General features: G+C 40.1%; 3 protein-coding genes across 3 annotated transcripts; 1 reads left to right on the top strand and 2 right to left on the bottom strand.

The window, feature by feature from the left end:
• Nucleotides 1–1,608: 1,608 nt before the first annotated feature.
• On the bottom strand, nt 1,609–7,909 carry LOC140941433 (uncharacterized). The gene is made up of 3 exons (XM_073390432.1): nt 7,436–7,909; nt 3,994–4,116; nt 1,609–3,063 (listed from the first exon to the last, which is right to left on the bottom strand). Exons 1-3 carry the CDS (start codon nt 7,735–7,737, stop codon nt 2,943–2,945), a joined length of 546 nt encoding a protein of 181 aa, XP_073246533.1. The 5' UTR covers nt 7,738–7,909; the 3' UTR covers nt 1,609–2,942.
• A 2,892-nt stretch (nt 7,910–10,801) lies between these two features.
• On the top strand, nt 10,802–12,379 carry LOC140941680 (BTB/POZ domain-containing protein 3-like). The gene has a single exon (XM_073390695.1). The coding sequence runs from the start codon at nt 10,846–10,848 to the stop codon at nt 12,226–12,228; it is 1,383 nt and encodes a 460-aa protein (XP_073246796.1). The 5' UTR covers nt 10,802–10,845; the 3' UTR covers nt 12,229–12,379.
• Nucleotides 12,380–14,401: 2,022 nt separating this feature from the next.
• On the bottom strand, nt 14,402–15,651 carry LOC140942242 (uncharacterized). Its single transcript, XM_073391203.1, has 2 exons — nt 15,368–15,651; nt 14,402–15,263 (listed from the first exon to the last, which is right to left on the bottom strand). The coding sequence occupies exons 1-2, from the start codon at nt 15,381–15,383 to the stop codon at nt 14,410–14,412; spliced, it is 870 nt and encodes a 289-aa protein (XP_073247304.1). The 5' UTR covers nt 15,384–15,651; the 3' UTR covers nt 14,402–14,409.
• Between the last annotated feature and the right edge of the window lie 3,911 nt (nt 15,652–19,562).

Below are 19,562 nucleotides of genomic sequence, written 5' to 3'. Positions count from 1 at the left end.
TGTATAATAGTTCTCTTGTGAGGACCATTACGATTTTAATACTGCGGGTACTTGGAATGACAAATAACTCGACTTACCCCTTGAAATCGCTGTGGGTGATATAGTAGTTTTGACAGGAATTTCTTGCTATCCCAAAGAGCAGTGCGATTTTCGCTTTGTTTGACTTTGTTCCGTTGCTTATAGAACGTCAGTTTCCCTTAAGCTGTGCGCAGATTAAATTATACCATCACTCGGAGTGCGCTAAACAATACAAAGTACTCCCAAAATGGTGGCAAATTAAGTTATTTTTTGTCTTTATGATAATTAGCCCTCAATATCTCTCTCCAAGGAAGTGGTTCAATTGAATTCGGCAAATATAACCGAGGTAAAGACGGCTAATTAACATAAAAGAAAAGTAATATTGCTATCATTTTGAAGTAAGGAGTATATCGGATCTTCGATAGTCTAGCTGTGTGGGCGTCATTGCTAACGAGCTGAAAACCAATGTTCAATGTAATCCACATGGGTTTTTTTGCCTGTCAGTTAAAGCCTTGAACACGATTACGGGGAAGAACGAGTAAGCTCTTTTGTTTGGACAAATCCTGACAAAAGGCCCTGCTTATGCTACGATTGGCAGATTACCATAGCTGCGTATAGTGTTCGAGGTCATGCTTGACGCGCGTCAAGTAGCGGCGGTAAAAGTAGGCCTGAGAATGCTCGAGGAGGTTCTATCTTTTGAAAGAAGTAAAACAAGTTGCTTGGTTGATTACGAAAAAAGCAGATATTGGTGATAATGGTCTCAGGAGAAACGTGCCGGGAAATTAAAAGCAGCCCAGAACTGCAGAGTTCCCTGTAAAATGGTCAGCTTTTCATGATCGCGTTTGGGTGGGGAAATAACGGGTTGATATTATTATATAATTTTATGTTTTTTTATCCCGGGGGGGGGAGGGAGGGGGGTTGCTCCTGCATGATGGTATATGGTATGGATTTTAAAGGTTTCGATCCTTAAATTGTGTTCGCGGTGTGATCCGAGGTGAGGTACCGAGTCGAAGTCAAGGTCAATAAAAACGTTAAAAAAAGCGAGGCCAATATCCAGCTTGGTTGATAAAGGATTTTAGATGACCAAGAGAATTTTCTCTTGCGAGACAACCGTGGAGAATCCCGCTCGAGTAGCCGATTAGAACACCAGATCCCGGAGGGGTACTCCCCTATAAAAGTGGCAGGGGTGCTCGTCTTATCTTTTAGGGGTTTAAATTGGTAGATGGTACCTCTTAGGGTACTTAAATCTAAAATGATTGTTGATACTCTTTATCATTATAAAAATTTATAACAGTACTTTCAAAAAGTCCTTGACAAGAAGTGTTCAAAGTTATCTTTATTACTGTTAAAATTTGCAGTGCCAGTTATATACTGATTTGTAGTTGATGAATTGGTACCTCTTAGGGGTGGAAATCAGTTTGGGACACGCCCATAAAACAAGATTCTGGTGCCTTTTAGGGGTGTTATCGAATTTCCGACGAGCACTCCTGTCACTTTTATAGGGGAGTACCCTCTCCCCCCGGGCACCAGATTTGCTTTGTCTACCCTCTAACAGAAACAGGCATATAATAATGAAAGTTAAACGGGACATAATGGACACGTTTTTATTAAGTTAACTTCATTTCACTAAAAAATATTTTCATTAGCTGTAGCATTACTGATTCTTAAATTGATCTTTTATACACAGATCACTTAAAGAAAAAGTTTCTGGAGAAAGAATTGCATTCCGATTTTCCTTGAAAGTCTAAATAAATAGCGACAGACAAAGTTTCAAACTTTGCTTCCTTTAATTGCAAATAGTTTAGTTTACTGCAAAACTTCATGTTCGCTTTTAAATTGCATTCAAAGCTTTTATTTCTTATAATATAAAGACGAGCAACTGCTTTAAAATCGACGACAAAAACGCTATTCGAAAGTAGGATAACATTACAAAATTCATTTTCTCGTGAGTCTGGACAACTCACTCGACTACTGCTGAGGCAAATTTGCCAAGAACGCATTGCATTAAAGGACGCTAAATTTTTTGGCTTCAACCCAGCATCCCTCGTTTAAAGTTCATTCCCAGGGCTTTTCCCTCAGAAATTGGAAGGGGGCCATTTCTGAAGGCAAAATCCTAGTAACGAAGTTGTAGTCGTTTCAAAAACTATGTAGACAAAGATAATGCAGGTCTCTATTCCTGAACAGAAAAACTTATCAGTGTAGCAAATATTACGTTTTTGTCCAAAAATCCTATTAAACAAAAACTCACGCCTGAGAAAAATATATTGTACTGGGCCGAGTTGTTCAAAGCTGGGTTAAGATAACCAAGGGTTAGTGCGAGATTTAGATTCAGATTTGAAAGCGTGAAAAGCAGTTAGGTCTTAATTCTTTTGGTCTATAAGTTGATGATTGGAAGCTTCAAAAATAACAGAGAAAATTATCCGAGAAAATGCTTTTGAACAAAAGAAAAAGAAACCCGGGTTAAACGCTAATCGGCCTTCGAACAACCGGGCCCTGGTGTGAGAACAGAATCCAATGGAATAAAACGGCTTTTCTTTCTCAATACAGTTTCAACGACTAGAAAAACCCGCTCGTTGATCTAACAATTACGGCGAAAGCCAGAATACCGATACTTAGAAGAGACACTATCCTGGCACTTTGGCCCAAAAGTTTTAGCGTAAAATATCTTAAGTTAATTTATAAACAATACAGCACGTTGTTAAACCTCCTTTACAGTCGTTATTTTTCCACTTTTAACAGCCTATGAACAGCTGTAAGTAAACTTCAGTAGATTGCTAACCAGGCGAACAAAGCCGACTAATGTAAAATGGTCATTCTTACTCGTTAACAAATGAAATTAATTTGAGTATTCTCCCGGAGATTTAGTAAAAATGTCTCGTTCAGGGGTATTATGGATTATATCATACGTAGAAGCTAAGAACCGGTCAATTGTGACCATTGTCAATGGTGGAGTAAGATTGTCCTCCGTTTCCTTCTGACTTGATGCGTTGCTTCTCCTCTTTCCACGCTAGCTCAATAGCTGCTTGGTCCTCTTTTCTTGTACCCCTAACAAAATAAAAAGGCAATTGTAAATACAATGCTTGGCGTTGTCAGAAGCTTCACTGCAGCGATCACGCATGACGCGTTTGCACGATCAAGGTTGCACTAAGAGAGAAAATGATACCACTTCCACCCTAGATGTGAAATTAAATTATCGAGCCCAATCAGTTTTTGCGCTGACCGCCTACCTTGGAGAACCTCCGGGATAATTGCAAGCATGACCCCCCTCCGCCCTCAACCCTCCGAACCAACTTCCTCGCAGGCAGGGGTGAAGGAGACCCCTATCAGCTCTGAATCTAGCCTTTTCCAGGCTCTCAGATAGTAGGGATGACACGTAAGTGAAAGGCGCCCAAAAATATGAGCCCGCAATCTGGGAAAAAGCGGCGGTGGCCTTCGCGCTTTCTCAATTTCGCGGTCTCGACTATCTCGGAGCCTGGAACAGCCGCTACTCTGAATCTGTCTTCTTGCGTGAGGAGGTGAAAACGATGCTGTACTTGACTGGCGTCAAGTCTTTTGACGTCACCGAAGTCCGAACTTCTGGACTATTCAATCTTGTTCTCTGTCGTCAAGCTGGCCACGGTTTTCTGAGCGCAAGTATCCGTTTATTGATTAAGCGATAGTCATTAATGGGCCCGCTGTACCAAGCGCACGGCTATCACGGCCTGGGTTCTAGACTGTATCCCAGCAACAAGCTTAAGCAACAAGGGCACATGCTCAACAAAGATTCATGCGCAGTCTTTCTCGAATACGCCACAATCGGGCAAGTAAAAACCAAGGCTCTAGCGTCTCGTCCACGAGTATCCTTGTATATCGAAAAAATCATAAATAAATTCATCCCCAGGGAACCAAAATAGCCTTTTAAAACTTATTGATGAGTTTAGTATATCACTTGACAAAAATGCCTAAACGTGACCAAACAAAACTGATGCAACATACTCTGTATCGTTAGTGTAACTAGATTGACTCTTGCTAAATGGCCGCGACGTCACAGGGCTTCTCTTGAGTCTTTCGTCTGGTTTTTCACCAACATATTCGTCATCGTAGAAGAATCCAACTGTCCTAGGGAATAAAAAGTATTAAAATGAACTTTAAGGGTCTGGAAGGACTTTTTTCTTCACGGGATACGGGATACAGGATTTGACCGCTAGTCGGGACGCGTGTTCGCCAGCTGAATCTTGGCACAGGATGCGATAGGAAAGAAAACCGTACAGTAAAACCCCGTAACTAAGAACCTGAATTTTAAGAACCTGTTGGGCTGAAATTTGCCAGTTAAGCCCCCTCTATAAAAGAACCTGTTTGGCCTAAAATTTGAAACAGGTTCTTATTTTAAAAATCTATGAAAAAATTCTAAACGCTTGAGCAAATAAGATAAGTCAACATCACAAAGAAGTGTAGGCGCAGGAAAATTGTGCTTAGGGTGGGGAGAGTGGGGAGCGGACAAAGAAGGTCACTCTCTTGCTAACGTGGAGTTCAAAAGCAAGCTGCGAGCGCCCAAGGCCAACCATGCAGTAACACTACTCATTTAACTGTGATGTTTAAATACATTAAACACAGTTATTTCGGTCTTTCTACGCAATCCCTCTCTAATTAAACTGGTCTTTCAACTTAAGATAATATTCTTTTCGTTACCGTCGGGGCAATTTCTAAGACCGAGGAGGATAAGTTATCGCGATAGCACTACACGCATCTGTGGATAGCGAGAGGCATACTACTTCTGAATCAATTACTTGCAGTAAAGTCAACTCCCTCTAAAACGTGCACCTTTGGGACAGCACTATGTGTCGTTCTCAGAGAGATGTCCGTCTTATAGACAACTAAGCCAGTAAAGAAAGGTAGGGACCAACTCTAGGTGTCCACCATCTTAGCGAGGTGTCCGTCTGGGAAGGTTGCGAAATAAATTACCCTGAATGAATATAATCTCTCCCTTTGTCCTAAACGACACCATGCTATTGAGGTGATTCGTTTTTACTTGACGGCAATTGCAATACTAAGATAGTCTTCAATGAAGGCGTGGTTGGCGTACACGTACTGCTCGTCGGAAACTTAAATTGATCGAATTCATTTCAGAAGACCATACAAGAATTATCAATATCCGTCAATATCAACATTTTGAACTTCAGAATCCTCCAGACAAATTTCAAAAAAATATGTATTGATCTGTGATTTTTTAGATACACGAATAAGAGGACCATTGGAGTAGTCACAGCGGTAGGCCTAAACAAATCTAGAATATTATAATTTTTCCGTACTACAAAGAAGTTTAATTACTTTAAGAAGATGAACAACAGCATGATTTACATAGAGTCCAACAGATTTTCATGACACCGAAATGACAACGATAAAAGCTTGTCACAGTTGGTAAAACTGATGTTGAACATAAAGCGTCCGTAAAACTAATAAGAACTGACGTTCCTCGTGTAATATGATCCTTTTCTTTTTTATTCCACTTATATGCTTTTAGCGATTACACATGCTTTGTTTATTTAGTTTTGTAAATATCGAGTCAACCTCATGACAAATATACAAACCTCAAAAAGTGAAAAGCCAAAGATTGGTCACCGTAGAAAAAATCAACTATTTAATTAAAAAATATAAATGAAGATTCTGTGTTGCCATGGTTATGGCAACACAAAGTGGTGGCTGGGGCTGCGGGAGCAGAAAATGCTTTTGCACGAAGATTCAGTTCTTCAATTATTTTACAAAATAGAATTTGTGTTTTTAGTTTTTTTAAGTTTTAGGCACTCTCAGTTGCTGAAAGACTGTGGTGCAATGCCGTATAGATTACTCAACATTATTTTCCAAAGCTTTCCGTTGACGTTTTCATTCCCTCTTGATCTTGGCCAAATAATATCCACTGAAATATGAGACAGTTACTTTCAAGGAACTAAAATAAACCATCAGATAATTCTCGATTTTTATAATGCTGTAACATGACTAAGGCTCGGGCTTGGACTTTTCAATTGCGTATGGTTAGAACGCTCTAGAAGTTGATCAATTTCTCAGTTATTTACTTCATGTTTATATGACGGTGGCTTTTAGAACGAACAAATAGTTTTAAAAAGTTTCTGCGTTCTTCATGGGCTTTAATGAGATATAAAACCGTTCGGAGCTTACGTAAAGCGAGACCTACATATGAACGACTTGAATTGCAAATTCTCGTTGTGATCTGAATATCCAGGGAATACATGAATATTGGTCGATTAATAATCGACAATTTCCGTCGAGATTAGATAAAGTCTTGTTCCTCCAACAAAAACATTTTTCTGTGAGCTTCATTCAATTTAGTGTTTTCTTTCTTAACAAGAAATAATTTAAATCCTCATTTTGAAAAGGAGTAAATCTGATATTTTGGGCATGCTCCCAATAAATTTAGGGCCAGACAGTCACCCGAACAACTATGAAAAAATACGCTAATATCTTCCAGTAAGTTTCTTTTTTTTCTATTTCATCTTTATGGCTTCACTATTCCAGTAAAGTGAAGCGATCTTCGAGTTAAAGAACAAAGCAAAATGTCCGCACATCGTTAATGTTTTAAATCAAATGCAGTTTTGGAGACATTTATTTATAGAAGGTTCATTTAGTAACCCCGTGGCGATTAAAGCTTGCTCTACGCATAAACAACGAATAAAAGAAAAAACAACTTCATTCGAAATACGTTGAATTTGATGGGCGAATGCAGTTAATTACCCGATTTAAATTTGTGTCCGAAACATCTTGAACAACGGCAAGTGTACTGCTTGAACACCTTTTAGAAACACCAGGATGGGCGGAATATAGAATTCCGTTGCCTCTGATCTCAACACTCGTGTTCAATACAAATAGTTGTTTAAAACTGCCGACTGAATAAATTTGTGTTAAGCAGCTAGAGCCCAATATTTCAAAATTCTACTGATCAGTTTTTCTTTATACAGTACTTATTTCAATTTTCACACTACTTTTCGCTGAAGAGAATATTAGGTACAAGTTTTCGATTTAAGTATTTACTTCTTCTTTTTAGCTAGGGTTGACAGGTTTTTAGATTCAAACTTTCGAACGCAACTCCATCAGTTTTTCGATTGTAAGACTCAGTTGATAAACTGTAAGTAGTGGGTTGATAGAAATTTTGGTTAACAATGACGTTAAATCGCCAGAACCTGGGAGAGCAACGATTTTTTAAATTTTTAAGTTGTTGTTTTTTTAAGTATTAATTATTATATCTTGGCTGAGCAGGACATATGTGATGGGAATTCTGATAGGTTCTTCAGATGCTCTGATTGGAAACATGAAAATTTTGCGGCATCTGTCAAGATATGGAAATCTATGATATATCCTCTCTTGATAACAGTAAACGAGCTTAAATTAAAAGGTTGGATAAGGGCCGGATAAAAGCTTAACTTACTGTGTGCCATCTTTTTTGACGAGTTCACCATATCCGTGTCTTTTTCCTCGCCGCCATTCGCCCACATAAACGTCTCCATTTGGGTATTTATACATGCCTTCGCCATCTTCAGGCGGTCCTTTGTCAGCCGTCTTCGGATTTACAGGAGAATATTCTTCATCCTCAAATTCATCGCAGCAGTCGCTGCACATCCACCAGTCGCCAAACCACCGCTTACAACAGCGACAACAATAACAGCCTGGGCCACATTCACAGCAGCGACACAAGTGACACTGGCATATCAAGCTCATACAAGACCCCATAATTTCAATAATTTGGCTAAATCCGTCCCTAAACTGTGAGTCTACAAAGTGACGCTGCTGTTCTGTGAGGAAGTCGAAACAAACTCGCCAAATTAGCTCTTTGAAATGCGCATAAGCATACGTTAAGCATATGATAGACGCGGTCTAAGAGGTCACAATGCGCGCCCATGCGAATACTTGTTATATTTTCGCATGCATGAATGGAATTGAAAACAAGTAATGGATAACAGCTTCTAAAGAGGTCATGTCCCACAAGTGTAATTAAATGCCCGGGGGGGGCACTCCCTTATTTGGCCTATACGGGTATGTGCCGCTGAACAGGGTAAGGTTTACAATTTCACCATTAAGCGTCTGGAACAGTGTATCTTTTTGCACTGGAAACCTTTCAAAGAGAGCGAAGACTTGCGATGCGGCGGTCTACATTTGCAATACCAATAATTTTTTCCTCAATATCTATTTCCACGATTTTAGTGTGAAAAATTACTTAATTGTGTATGCAAAACAAAACAAATCAGGGTCAGAAAGTAGTGTCTCCTGCCTTAAACAGGGTAGCGAAATGAGCAATTTTTGTCTAATTAAACAGGGTTGGGGTTTGAAGCCCTCAGCGGCACAGCTCTACCCAGACTTCCCTTCAGTGCCCCCCCGGGATTAAATGCAAGTTTTTCATTCCATATAAACGCCCCTCTCTTCGGCGTTGTTTATTTGAGAATTAGGCTCTTTTCTTTTCTTTTTGTTTCTTTTTTTACGTAAAGCATGTTATTTTCCTTTCTAACATTAACCTTTCAAAACCACTTGTTTTTAGTGAGCATGATTACTGTTTATTGCGCGTATCCGCTGGGAATAGCGTGAGACACAAGGACCAGGCCATTGTACTCAATTATTCAGCTGCTTCTTGGTAATTGCTGTAAAGCACTAACCTACTTTTTTTTCTCTCTTAAAACGTTGTTGTTGTCTTTCTTTAATGTCTTATTTTTATGCAACTGCTTTTTTTTTTCTTGATTTATTAAGGCCATCCCCATAAAATGTTTCGTCTCCCATCGCCCGACCGACCCATTTTTGACCATTTTTTGGAAAAGTAAAAAAAAAAACAAAAATTCCAGAATCACTTGTAAAGAAGCAAATACTTTAATTTAAAAGCACACGATCTTGTCTTTAATATTAACACCAATTGTCTTAAATTACCATCGACACTTCGTTTTTGTAGCCTTTTTAGACATTTGATAGTCCTGTTAATATACATTTACCATCTGATTATATCTTGCAGACTAAACGTGAGATTTAATATGTAATCATGCATGTGTTCATTCTTTTTTTTTTTTTTTGCCCGACCGACCAACCCACCTTCACGAGAGGGAGGGCGATGGGAAACGAAACATTTTATGGGGATGGCCTAACGAACTGTTTTGCCCGAAAACGCGCCAGCTACTGAAAAAAACAGTAAACACATGCATTTGTACGAAATTGTGGAAGCTTATTGGCTGATAGGAATTAGTTTACTGCCAATAAAACGCGCTGACGGAATTAGTTTATCGCCAATAAAACGTGGCGTGTTAGGTTACTTTCGTACGTTCTCTTTTGTGAACATTACAGCAGTAGTTTCAATTGAGAAGTGTATGTTTGTTACTCGTTTTAACTAACCGTCCCCAAGCCTGCGTTGCAAGAGTTTCAATGCGGTTTCGAAGCAAAGAAAGAGACCTAGCCCCTCCTCCCCTCAAAATAGGGCAGGTGGCGTCTGTACACAGACTAAGAAAGACCGGGGAACGGGCTTTTCGGTTTTGGTTCCGCAAAAAAAGGAACGAGCTCCATTTCTCGCGCGGTTTTCACACAGAAACGCTTTTAAATTGCTTCGCCATGGCGAGCCGCAAATATCATCTCCGCCAATCAGCATTTCGCATCGACTTTTTCGATGCAGATATTCAAATTCCAAAGACGTAGTAGCCTGTGCTAGGCTCTCAGATAGTATAGTGGGAGCGTATTAAAACGAGCAAAGCGAAAATCCGCGCGTTTTTCGCATTTCTTATTACTGAACGACTTTCCACCACCATCTCGGAGCCTGGAACAGGCTAAAGACGTAGTTGCAAGCTCTCCTTTCTTTTCCTGCCCCGCCGCCATAGCGCCCCGGGGAGCTTGCTCACTGGCTAATAAATTAAGTCACCCATCTCGTTTCCGGCCATTTGATCGTCCACCGTTCATATTTAGGGACGGACCATTAGAAAACTTATGGGGGGGCGGGCGAAGTACAAAAAAAATATTCGCGCAAGGGAAAATTAAATGAAAAAAAATTCATGCACGCCAATTAACCCTAAAAAATATTCATGCAATGGCCTAAATAAAATTCATGCAAAGAATTTGATAACGAAAAAAAATTCTTGCAGCTCGAAAATTCCCCTCCCCCCCCCCCATAACTTTTCTAATGGTCCGTCCCTTATCTGGCGCGTTATCTTTTCTTTTTTCGCTTTCTTTTTCCTTATTTCTTTCTCTTTCTTTTTTACAGCATTTAACTGTTGCAATTTGCGGAACTACGCGTGAACTGCATCCACCCATAAAAGAACTCGTTGGTTAATGCTGGAAACTGGTTATACAGAAGAGGGGGTGAAAAAAATTCTGTTATTTTCGAGGAAACGGGGTTGTTTAGGGAGATTTCAATGACAAAACATTTCTATAAACCGTTTCTACGTTCTTGACGGAAAAAAGCACCAGCTCGAGGCTTGGGGTGAAAAACTATCGTGTATTGTGTGAAACTATCCAGCCGATTCTCGACCTTGTTTGATTGTATGTGCTTAGCCTAGAACCCAGGGCTTTTCCTCAAGAAAATAGGAGGGCGACCCTAGGGACGAGGTTGTGAGTTGATTTTACTTAGACCCCCGTTGCGTATAAACAAAGATCAAATCTAGCTGGTCACGCCTAGTCTCCCTCGCAGCCGTTTTTTGGATGTCACGCAACGCTGGAGCGCTGCGTGACATCGTAAAAACGGCTGCGAGGGAGACCAGGTCACGCCGGCGTAATTCAATTTACATTCCATGATTGCGTCTGCACAATTCAGTTCCTCTTTCGTTTTCGCTTTACAACTTTTCATCATTACCTAGTTTCACTAATCTTAACTTTAAGATGACCACCAAAGAGGGAGCGGAGAGGTGGCAGGCAAAGAGAGGTACGGTAGCAGAAAGGAACAAGTACATGTTCAACAATCCTCTTTTGAGTGACATCAAGTTTTCCTTTCCTGGCAACGACACGATCATTCCAGCGCATAAATACGTTCTCGCTGTTAGCAGCTCTGTCTTCTTTGCTATGTTTTACGGTGATTTGGCTGAGACCAAGGATACTATTGACATCATTGACTGTGATCCAGAAACCTTTCTCAGCTTTTTGCGTTTCATCTATTGCGATGAAGCGATTTTTAAAGACACAGACAGTGCTGTTAAAGTGATGTTTCTTGCTGACAAGTACGACGTGCCTTCTCTTACAAGCGAAATCGTCAAGTATTTAGACGGAGAAATGGATCCAAGAAGCGCTTTTGAGCTCTTAACTCTTGCTCGCCAACTTAATGAAGAAGATCTGGAAGGGGCTTGCTGGGAGGTGATTCAATTCCACGCCAGCGCAATTGCTACAAGAGCTTCGTTTCACAATGTTAAATACGACTTGCTGGTCTCCTTTGTTCAACGACGGTCGTTACGCATCGAAGAGACAACGTTGTTCCAAGGAGTAGCTCGATGGGCAGCCAAGAGGTGCGAGGAAGCAAGTGTGACTGCCAGTGGCGCGAACAAACGGAAAGCACTCGGAGAAGATTTATTGACACACATTCGATTTCCTCTGATTCAGCCAGAAGAATTTTCAAAGGTTGTTTTACCTGAAGAGATTTTAACAAAGGATGAAGTTATCGACGTGTTAAAATATTTTAGCAAGGTTCCAATTGAAGGCGGGATAAAATTTTCATTTCATCCAAGGGAAGCAAGCACGCACCCTGTTCTCTGCTACTATATATTAGATAGCAGGACAAAAAAAATACACAGAGACGGACGCTCGTTTAATCAAGGCGGGAAGCTCGCCTTTGCAGTTAGCAAAAACGCGTTTTTGTGCGGTTTAGGGTTTCTTTTTGCCTGCGGTGATTCGCGCCGTAGACTCCGCCTATCAATGTTACGTAGAGGCGAGAAAATAAGAGAATTAAGTGCAACTACTCTTGCCGATAGGTATTCTTATCATTTTTCCTCAACCTACACTACACCGTCCGATGCTCAAGGCACAACAAACGTGTTTTTTAACAGGCCTATTCAATTGCGAGCAGGAACTTGTTACACGATTGAAGTATTAGAAGCATCCAGTCGTTCAAAGACGATTTATGTAAGTGGCGGCAGTTCCATGTCGATGTCAAGTTCGTCAGGTCAAAACGACATTAAATATTGTGGTGGGTGCCATATAGAGGAGATTACAAGAAAAGACAGCAAATACTGGGGATATATTTCCGCATTATTGTATTCAAACTCAAGGTTTTAGCTGCATCATCCGTATCATGCTGCAAAAGAATAGGGGTGATTTTGCCTCCACTACACAACTAAAGAGGCATGGGCAAGTCTCTCAGAAAGGCCCATTATACACTTCTTAATTATTAAGTCATATGAACAAACCACTGTTACACAGCTGGACACGCGGTACACCCTGAAAAAAAAAAAAAAAAAAACTAATGGAAAATAGGGACTGTATACCCCCAACCTATGGCGTCGCCTTTGGGGTTAAAAAGGCAGTCTAAGGGTGCGTTTCTTTAAAAAAATCCAAGATTGGATTCTTAATCCGAGATCATGCGGATTCGTTATTTTTAAAGACACGAAAAATCCGAAAATGGATTTTTTTTTCAATTAGCCGTAACGACCCCAGCATGCAGTTCGCGTGTTTTGGGGGGAGTTTTCAAAATGGCGGAAAGTTTTGGTTTGATGTTTGAACTGTTCGAAGAAGTCCTTGCCGATGACCTTGAACAACAACAGGTTCTTTTAGGAGCCGATGACGAAGCAGTTTTATTCCTTTTGGCGGCCGGACAGCTCGTCCGAAAAGAACACGTTCGCACAAAGAATTTTTACGAAATAACCGTACCTAGTTACATACCGGAGGACTTCCGAAGTCACTTCCGCATGTCACGGCATACAGTTACAGTTCTCGAACATTTGCTTTCGGTCCACGGTGACTTACCTCAATACACCGGCGATAGAGGAAGACCACCGGTCGAGTTAAGAAAGCAAATCCTTATTACGCTGTGGATTCTTGGGAATCCAGAATGTTTACGCTCTGTTGCCGATCGATTTGATGTTTGCAGGGCAACTGCGTACAGAGTCTACAGACGAGTTTGCAAAGCAATAGTGAGGAACTTAATGGATGAGTTTATCAAGTTTCCAACTGGTCTAAAAGCCCAAGCGGTGATGGAGGCCTTTGAAGAGAAAAAGGGTTTTCCGGGTGTTTTGGGGGCTATTGATGGCACCCACATACCAATCAAAGCACCACATAACAATCATGAACAATACATAAATCGCAAAGGTTTCTTTTCCGTCCAACTACAAGTCATTTGTGACCCGGATTTATTCATAACCGATGTTTTCTGTGGTTACCCTGGTTCAGTACACGATGCTCGCGTGTTTCGTAATTCTCCGATCTGCCGAGAAGTTGAAGTGAACCCAGACAATTATTTTCCTGGCAACTCCCACATTTTGGGAGACGCAGCATATCCCTTGAAGAGGTGGCTGTTGACCCCATTTCGAGACAACGGACGTTTGACTGCTCAACAAAGACGTTACAATACTGCCCACAGTTCCACCAGAATGGTGGTTGAGAGGTCCATAGGGCTTTTTAAGAACAGGTTTAGGAAGCTAAAAACAATGATGGATGTTGACAAAATTGAGGACATACCGGAAATTATTGTATCCTCTTGCATCTTACACAACATTTGCATTATTGAAGATGACATCGATGATTTTTTAGATGACTCTAATGATGATGATGACAATGATGACAATGATGATGACATCTTTCCACCAGGTGTAGGAGCAGTTGATAAGAGAAACATGATAATGAGACTGATCCCATAAACCTAGCATTTATAAGTGGTTTATGTATTGATACCTTTTGTACTGTGGTGTTTTCATGAACACTTCTTTCATAGGTGGTGTATGTCATTCATAAAGTTTATACTGTATAATAGTCTTTTTGCTATAAATATCAATATTTTATTTGTTTTTAAAAGTATATAAGAAAATAGTAGAGCCATGTACATGGATCACTTTATACTACCTGAAACATTTATGGTGTTGCTTGAAATGTAAACTTTCAACACAAATGTAACAGCCTAATACTCTGACAGTCCAGGTTGCTTGTGTCACGCACAGAAAGGAGGAAGTGCGTGACACAAGTGATCTGAAGCATCTGAGAATCAGGCTAAAAAAAGTAAAGGATATAAATAATATCAAAACCAGTTTAGTTAGGCCCTCTCACCTAATGTTGCTGTTGTAGTTCCTTGTATGTATGTGATAAAAAAAACATACAACTTGCAATAATACTGTTAACATGTATGATATAATAAACTTTTAGATAACTCAATACTGACAACAAACTCAGGTTTACTGTATCTATGTTCATGTTTGTGGTCAAATAATCCCATGTTCTGCAACACAATAAAAAATTATGGAATCAAGGTTACTCTTTGTTCAATGATTTTTCAAAAACATTCAAAAATCGGCCCATGAGTGCCATGCGTTCATTGTGCATATTTTCAAACTTTTTAATCTTTTCCTTTTCTTCCTCTTTCCTGTCTTGTGTAAATTCCTTAAAGAGCCCAACGAGGTCTTCTCTTTTCTTCCGCTCTGGTAACTTCTTTTTCTTTGCTTTTGTAACCACAGGCTCCTCTGTGTCACTACCTGTGGAACTCAATGTGGAACTGGAATTTTTAACACTCTTGACTGCATCTTTGCTCCGTTTACCATCAATGTTGCTGCACAATGTTTTTGGAGCGATGGCATCATCTTTCGAAAATATTTCGTGAAGTTCGTCATAGAAGTTGCATTTCTTTCGGTCATTTCCGCTGACTTTGTTGTGATCAACACAAGCAACATAACTTCTCTTCAGATTTTTCAATTTCGTCTCACACGCCTTGGCATTAAAGAACACTCCGTTCTTCTTTAATTCTTCGCTGATTTCTTCCCACAGGGACTTGTTCTTTTTGTTTATATCTTTAAATCGTTCTCTGCGTTCGACATAGCAGGAAATTAACAACAGCACATCAGCTCTAGACCAGCGTACAAGAGCTCTCGATTCGCCTTCGGTGCCTTCACTCGACTGACTGAATGTGGCTGCAGCTGTTTCCAAAGAAGAAAAACTTGGACCAGGCTGAGGTGATACTGATCTGACTGTTTCATGGCTGAACTGTGATGCCTGCGGTGGTGGAAACATGAACTGAGGAAGATAAGGTTGAATGCCCGGTTGAACGTGGCTTTCGTTCCACTGATATTCTGGATATTCACCTGCAGATAAACTGTGCGTCCAATATTGTCCTGTAGATAGAAATAAAAGATGCCAAGACGCATCAAACATCCGGAAAATTTATAAAAATACGTACAGGACGGAAAATTTCGGTGAAACTACACAAAAAACTCACCTTGTTTATTCGCCATGGCCGGCAGCAGCTAATATTTACAACAAAATGGCGGGAATGTGGCGGATTTTAAGAAGACGACCGCTTGCCAAACGTACTGCTTTTTGTATCCGTGCAATAAAGAAACGCACGGATCATGAATCCTAAAAATCCGGATTTAGATTTGATCTAATGAATCCACTCGGAGTGTGGATTCTATAGATTCAAAATCCATTTTCGGATTTTATTAAAGAAACGCAAAATCCGTTTTTGGATTCAAGAATCCGGATTTGGATTTTTTTAAAGAAACGCACCCTTTAAGTAGAATGAAGCCTTAGGGGGGAAGTTTGTTGAAAAGCATTATTTTTGTTTTCGTTTATTTCCACCCTTTCTCTTAAATATCTAGCCATGATTTCATTCAATAAAAAGTGACTCAATCAAGTTACAGTCCTCAGTTCAATAATTATTTGTGAATTTTTCGATAATTTTTCGAATGTTTTTACTGTGTAAAATTTAGGGGGGGAGAGAGATGTTTAAAATTTGGAGAAAAAGAGAAAATATTGGATTTGGAGGTTGTTAAAAATTGAAATATGAAGTGAATAATTAGTAGACAATTACCAGATAGTCCACCACCACAACAAGGTGCCTTTGATCCCATTAGTGGACTAACTGGCCTATTCTACCCTCATATATTTCCTTCCCAAATGAACATCATTTCCCCCAAATTTTAACCAGACTCCCCCCTTAATAACATGCACAGGAAACAGACAAGGAAACGATAAAAGTTGATTGCCCCCGCAGGGATTTCGCCCAGAAGGCGAAATCTCGAGGAGGCACCCTAGTAACTCGCGCGTATATTAAGGAAAGTACTTACAGTTGAAATATACAGAATGATGACGTTTCTATAGATCGTTTTAACTGTCACGCAACAAAAAAATAAATTAGAAACCGTCCAGTGGAAAAGCCAAGAAAATGAAATGTTATAAAAGACTAATTTTTTAACAATTTGCCCAAGTCTCAGGTCTTTGTGGCCCACAGTTTCTGAGTTATTTGCGGAAACGTTTCACGTACCTTTGTAGAGCTTTGTATGGAGACGCCTACCCTGGGTACCAGAGGTTTTTCTCGCGTGCGGCGGGAATTTTCGGTGTTGGCCGAAGGCCGAGACATCTAAAAACCGCGCTAGAAAAGTCTCTGGCACCCAGGGTAGGAGACGCCATGTTGGTCACGACCGTTTTGGTGCACGAATATGGCCGCCAGAAATCAACAAAAACATCTGGAGTTCACTTTTTCTATAAAAACTCTTTCTTTTCACTTGAGAACTAGCATACGTGCTCATAAACATATCTTCTAATACTTGAAAAGGTTATACTGTTGAAAATCAAAAGGAGAGACTTTTTTCAGCGAGACAGCATTCCTATTTTGGTGTCATGCACTGTGAAAACTCGGAAGTTCAAATTGCTGTATTTTCGAAATGAAACGTGCTACGGGAATGGAATCGTGTACAAAGATTTACTTTTTGTTTATCTTCAACCTAGTGTAAATGAGAACTCGTAAAACCTCGCTATTTGGACTTTACAATTTGATGACGTCACTATGAAATTGCGCCCGCAATTACGAAATGATTAGGATGACGTTAGGACAGAAGCGCTCAGGTAGATTTTGTGACATTTATTGTGTAGTCTTACTTCGATACTCTCTTGCGTTACGTGTTATCAGTGACATTCTGTGGAGCAGTTGTTTTGAAAGTTATGGACCAAAAGACACTCGTTAAGCGCAGATGAAGTTATAAGGTGCGTATAACTGTTTATATATAAACACTTGGAGAGTTTGCCAGACACGAGTTCACTAATCTTTGACTAGAAACCCCCGGGGGGAGGGGGGGGGGGGTACTCTCATACATTACCTATACGGGTATGTGCCGCCCAACGGGGTCGTGATTTTGAAGCTCCTGATTTAGAACGGGGTATCCATTTCAGAGGCGTTTTCTAGAACGGGGTATAAAAAATTGTGAATCACGGCTTTATCTTCTGCTTAACAAATAAAGAAATATCTTTTTAAAAAAACAGGGCTATTTCAATTTACAAACTTTCTAGAACGTAGTATAAACAATTGGCCCATTTCTAGAACGGGGTACGGTTTTAGGGCAAATTCTAGAACGGGGTGTAAAAAATTGGCCCATTTCTAGAACGGGGTATCAATTCTAGGGAAAATTTTTTTTAGAACGGGGTGCCAATTTGGAGTCCTGGGCGGCACATGCCCACCCAAAAAATACCCAAGTGCCCCCCCCCCGGGCTAGAAACGTTGCCAGACATTCTTTCTCTCTCTTTGACCGGAATAAGACTCAGCCTCAAACAAGCCAGACGAGTGAACAACAGCTAACTTATCACTAGCAGAACGATGGACGATTACAGAAATTCGCAGACAATCAAATTCTGTGCTGACCTATTCCGTACTCACAGATGTCCTTCCGCTATGTAGACTACACTGGAACCTCGATTTCCCGAACCTCTATATCACGAATTCTCGGTATAACGAACGATTTTCTTCAGCCCGGCCAAATTTACAGTAAAATGTATGGAACAGAACCTCGATTTAACGAAATCCTCGTTATAACGAACACAATCCACAAGCCCAAACGTGAAATTTGCCTCCATATAACGAATAAATGTCACCATGTGGTAAAAGATAAATGCCAAACAGACCAAAAAGGATAAAATTTATGTGTACAGTAGTTTTAAGCAATTTTGTTTGCCTGTTCTTGAGTTTCTCGTGCCGTAGCTATGCATGGCACGGTACTCAAGCGTTATTACAGTAACTTTTCAGATCCGGAAATTATGAGTTTTGTAAATTAATTATTGACTACACCTCGATATAACGGACATTTTGGTAGTTTTCCAGAATTAACGAACCCTCGATTTAACTAGCAAATTTCCCCAGTCCCTTGGCACTTCGTTAAATCGAGGTTCGACTGTAGAATGCGCGAGCGTGAATGGATCAAACGTCCGTTTAATTTCTAAGGCTTACTTTCCGGCAAATTAAATGAACTGAATGTAAAAAGTGAAAGAGAAATATGGAAAAATACAACTTTCTTATGGTTTAGAATAAACTATTCTCGAAACGAGAATGTTTTGAGTAAAGCTGCATGTGTAAATCAATCTGAAACTGTGGATGGAACCTTGCGTTTCCTGTATTTATCTCACCTATTGTATGGAATATGTGTGAAAATCTTCATTATGAATTGGTATATTTCAAAGAGCTCATCAACGAGTAAGAACTATTGACCGACAATATACAGAGCGAGGGCAGCTGTAGTGTTAACTATTACTAGTAGTTGTTATAGTACGGATAGAAAACGAACCCAGCCTAATATAGAACAAACTAAAAACTAAATTTATTAAAACGAGCTGACTCGGCAAGGCTGATGGTAGTATGGACCGAAGAACAAAGCAGTAATTATAATAATAATATCATAGGTGACGAATTACTCCTTAATTTTGGCGCGAAATTTCAGCGTTAATTTGTAATTTCACATGTGAAATTACAAAATTGCCATGGCAACCCTCCGTACGTCTCAGTGTCAAGATGGCGACGAAGTTTTAAAATGTCGTGACTGGAGATGTCAGGGCTCAAAAAGACGCTTTAGAAAACCAAGAAGTCAAGAAGGATTCTAACAGGTATTTTGCCGAAATAGTCTGAAAAATTCCAAATTTTATAAGCCAAATTTAAGGTCTAAACATTGGACAGAGTGGAGTTCTCGATCGATAAGATCCAGGATAAACATGTCAAAAATCCAAGATTGCTAACGTTATTCGTCACCCATGATATTAATAGGTAATCAAATGGTATACTCGTGAAATTAGGGAATAATTTCACTTGCGTTTTGTCCAACTCCTAATAATTTCCCGAGCCTTTATAAGGATTTGGACAACACGCGCGTGAAATTATTCCCTAATTTCACTCGTCACCATTTGATTACACATACTTATATTTCAAACTCCCTAACAGCATAAGGCGGGCAACGCTCCGCGAAACGCAGTTTTTCGTTCCGTGCAGGCAAAACCGTTATTTATGCCAATTCTTATTAACACTAATAGGATGTTTTGGTCAAAGCTTGCAGAAGACTATCCTGGGTACCAGAGGTTTCTTCGCGTGCGACGGGGAGCTTCGTTTCGTCGGTCGCAGGCCGAAGACACGAGCGGCGAAGCCGCGAGATAAAACT

The sequence above is a fragment of the Porites lutea genome, chromosome 6 (genome assembly GCF_958299795.1).
Source record: "Porites lutea chromosome 6, jaPorLute2.1, whole genome shotgun sequence".
NCBI lineage: Eukaryota > Metazoa > Cnidaria > Anthozoa > Scleractinia > Poritidae > Porites > Porites lutea.
The sequence above is the reverse complement of the archived record's forward strand: the minus strand, read 5'-3'. Positions and strand labels throughout refer to the sequence as shown.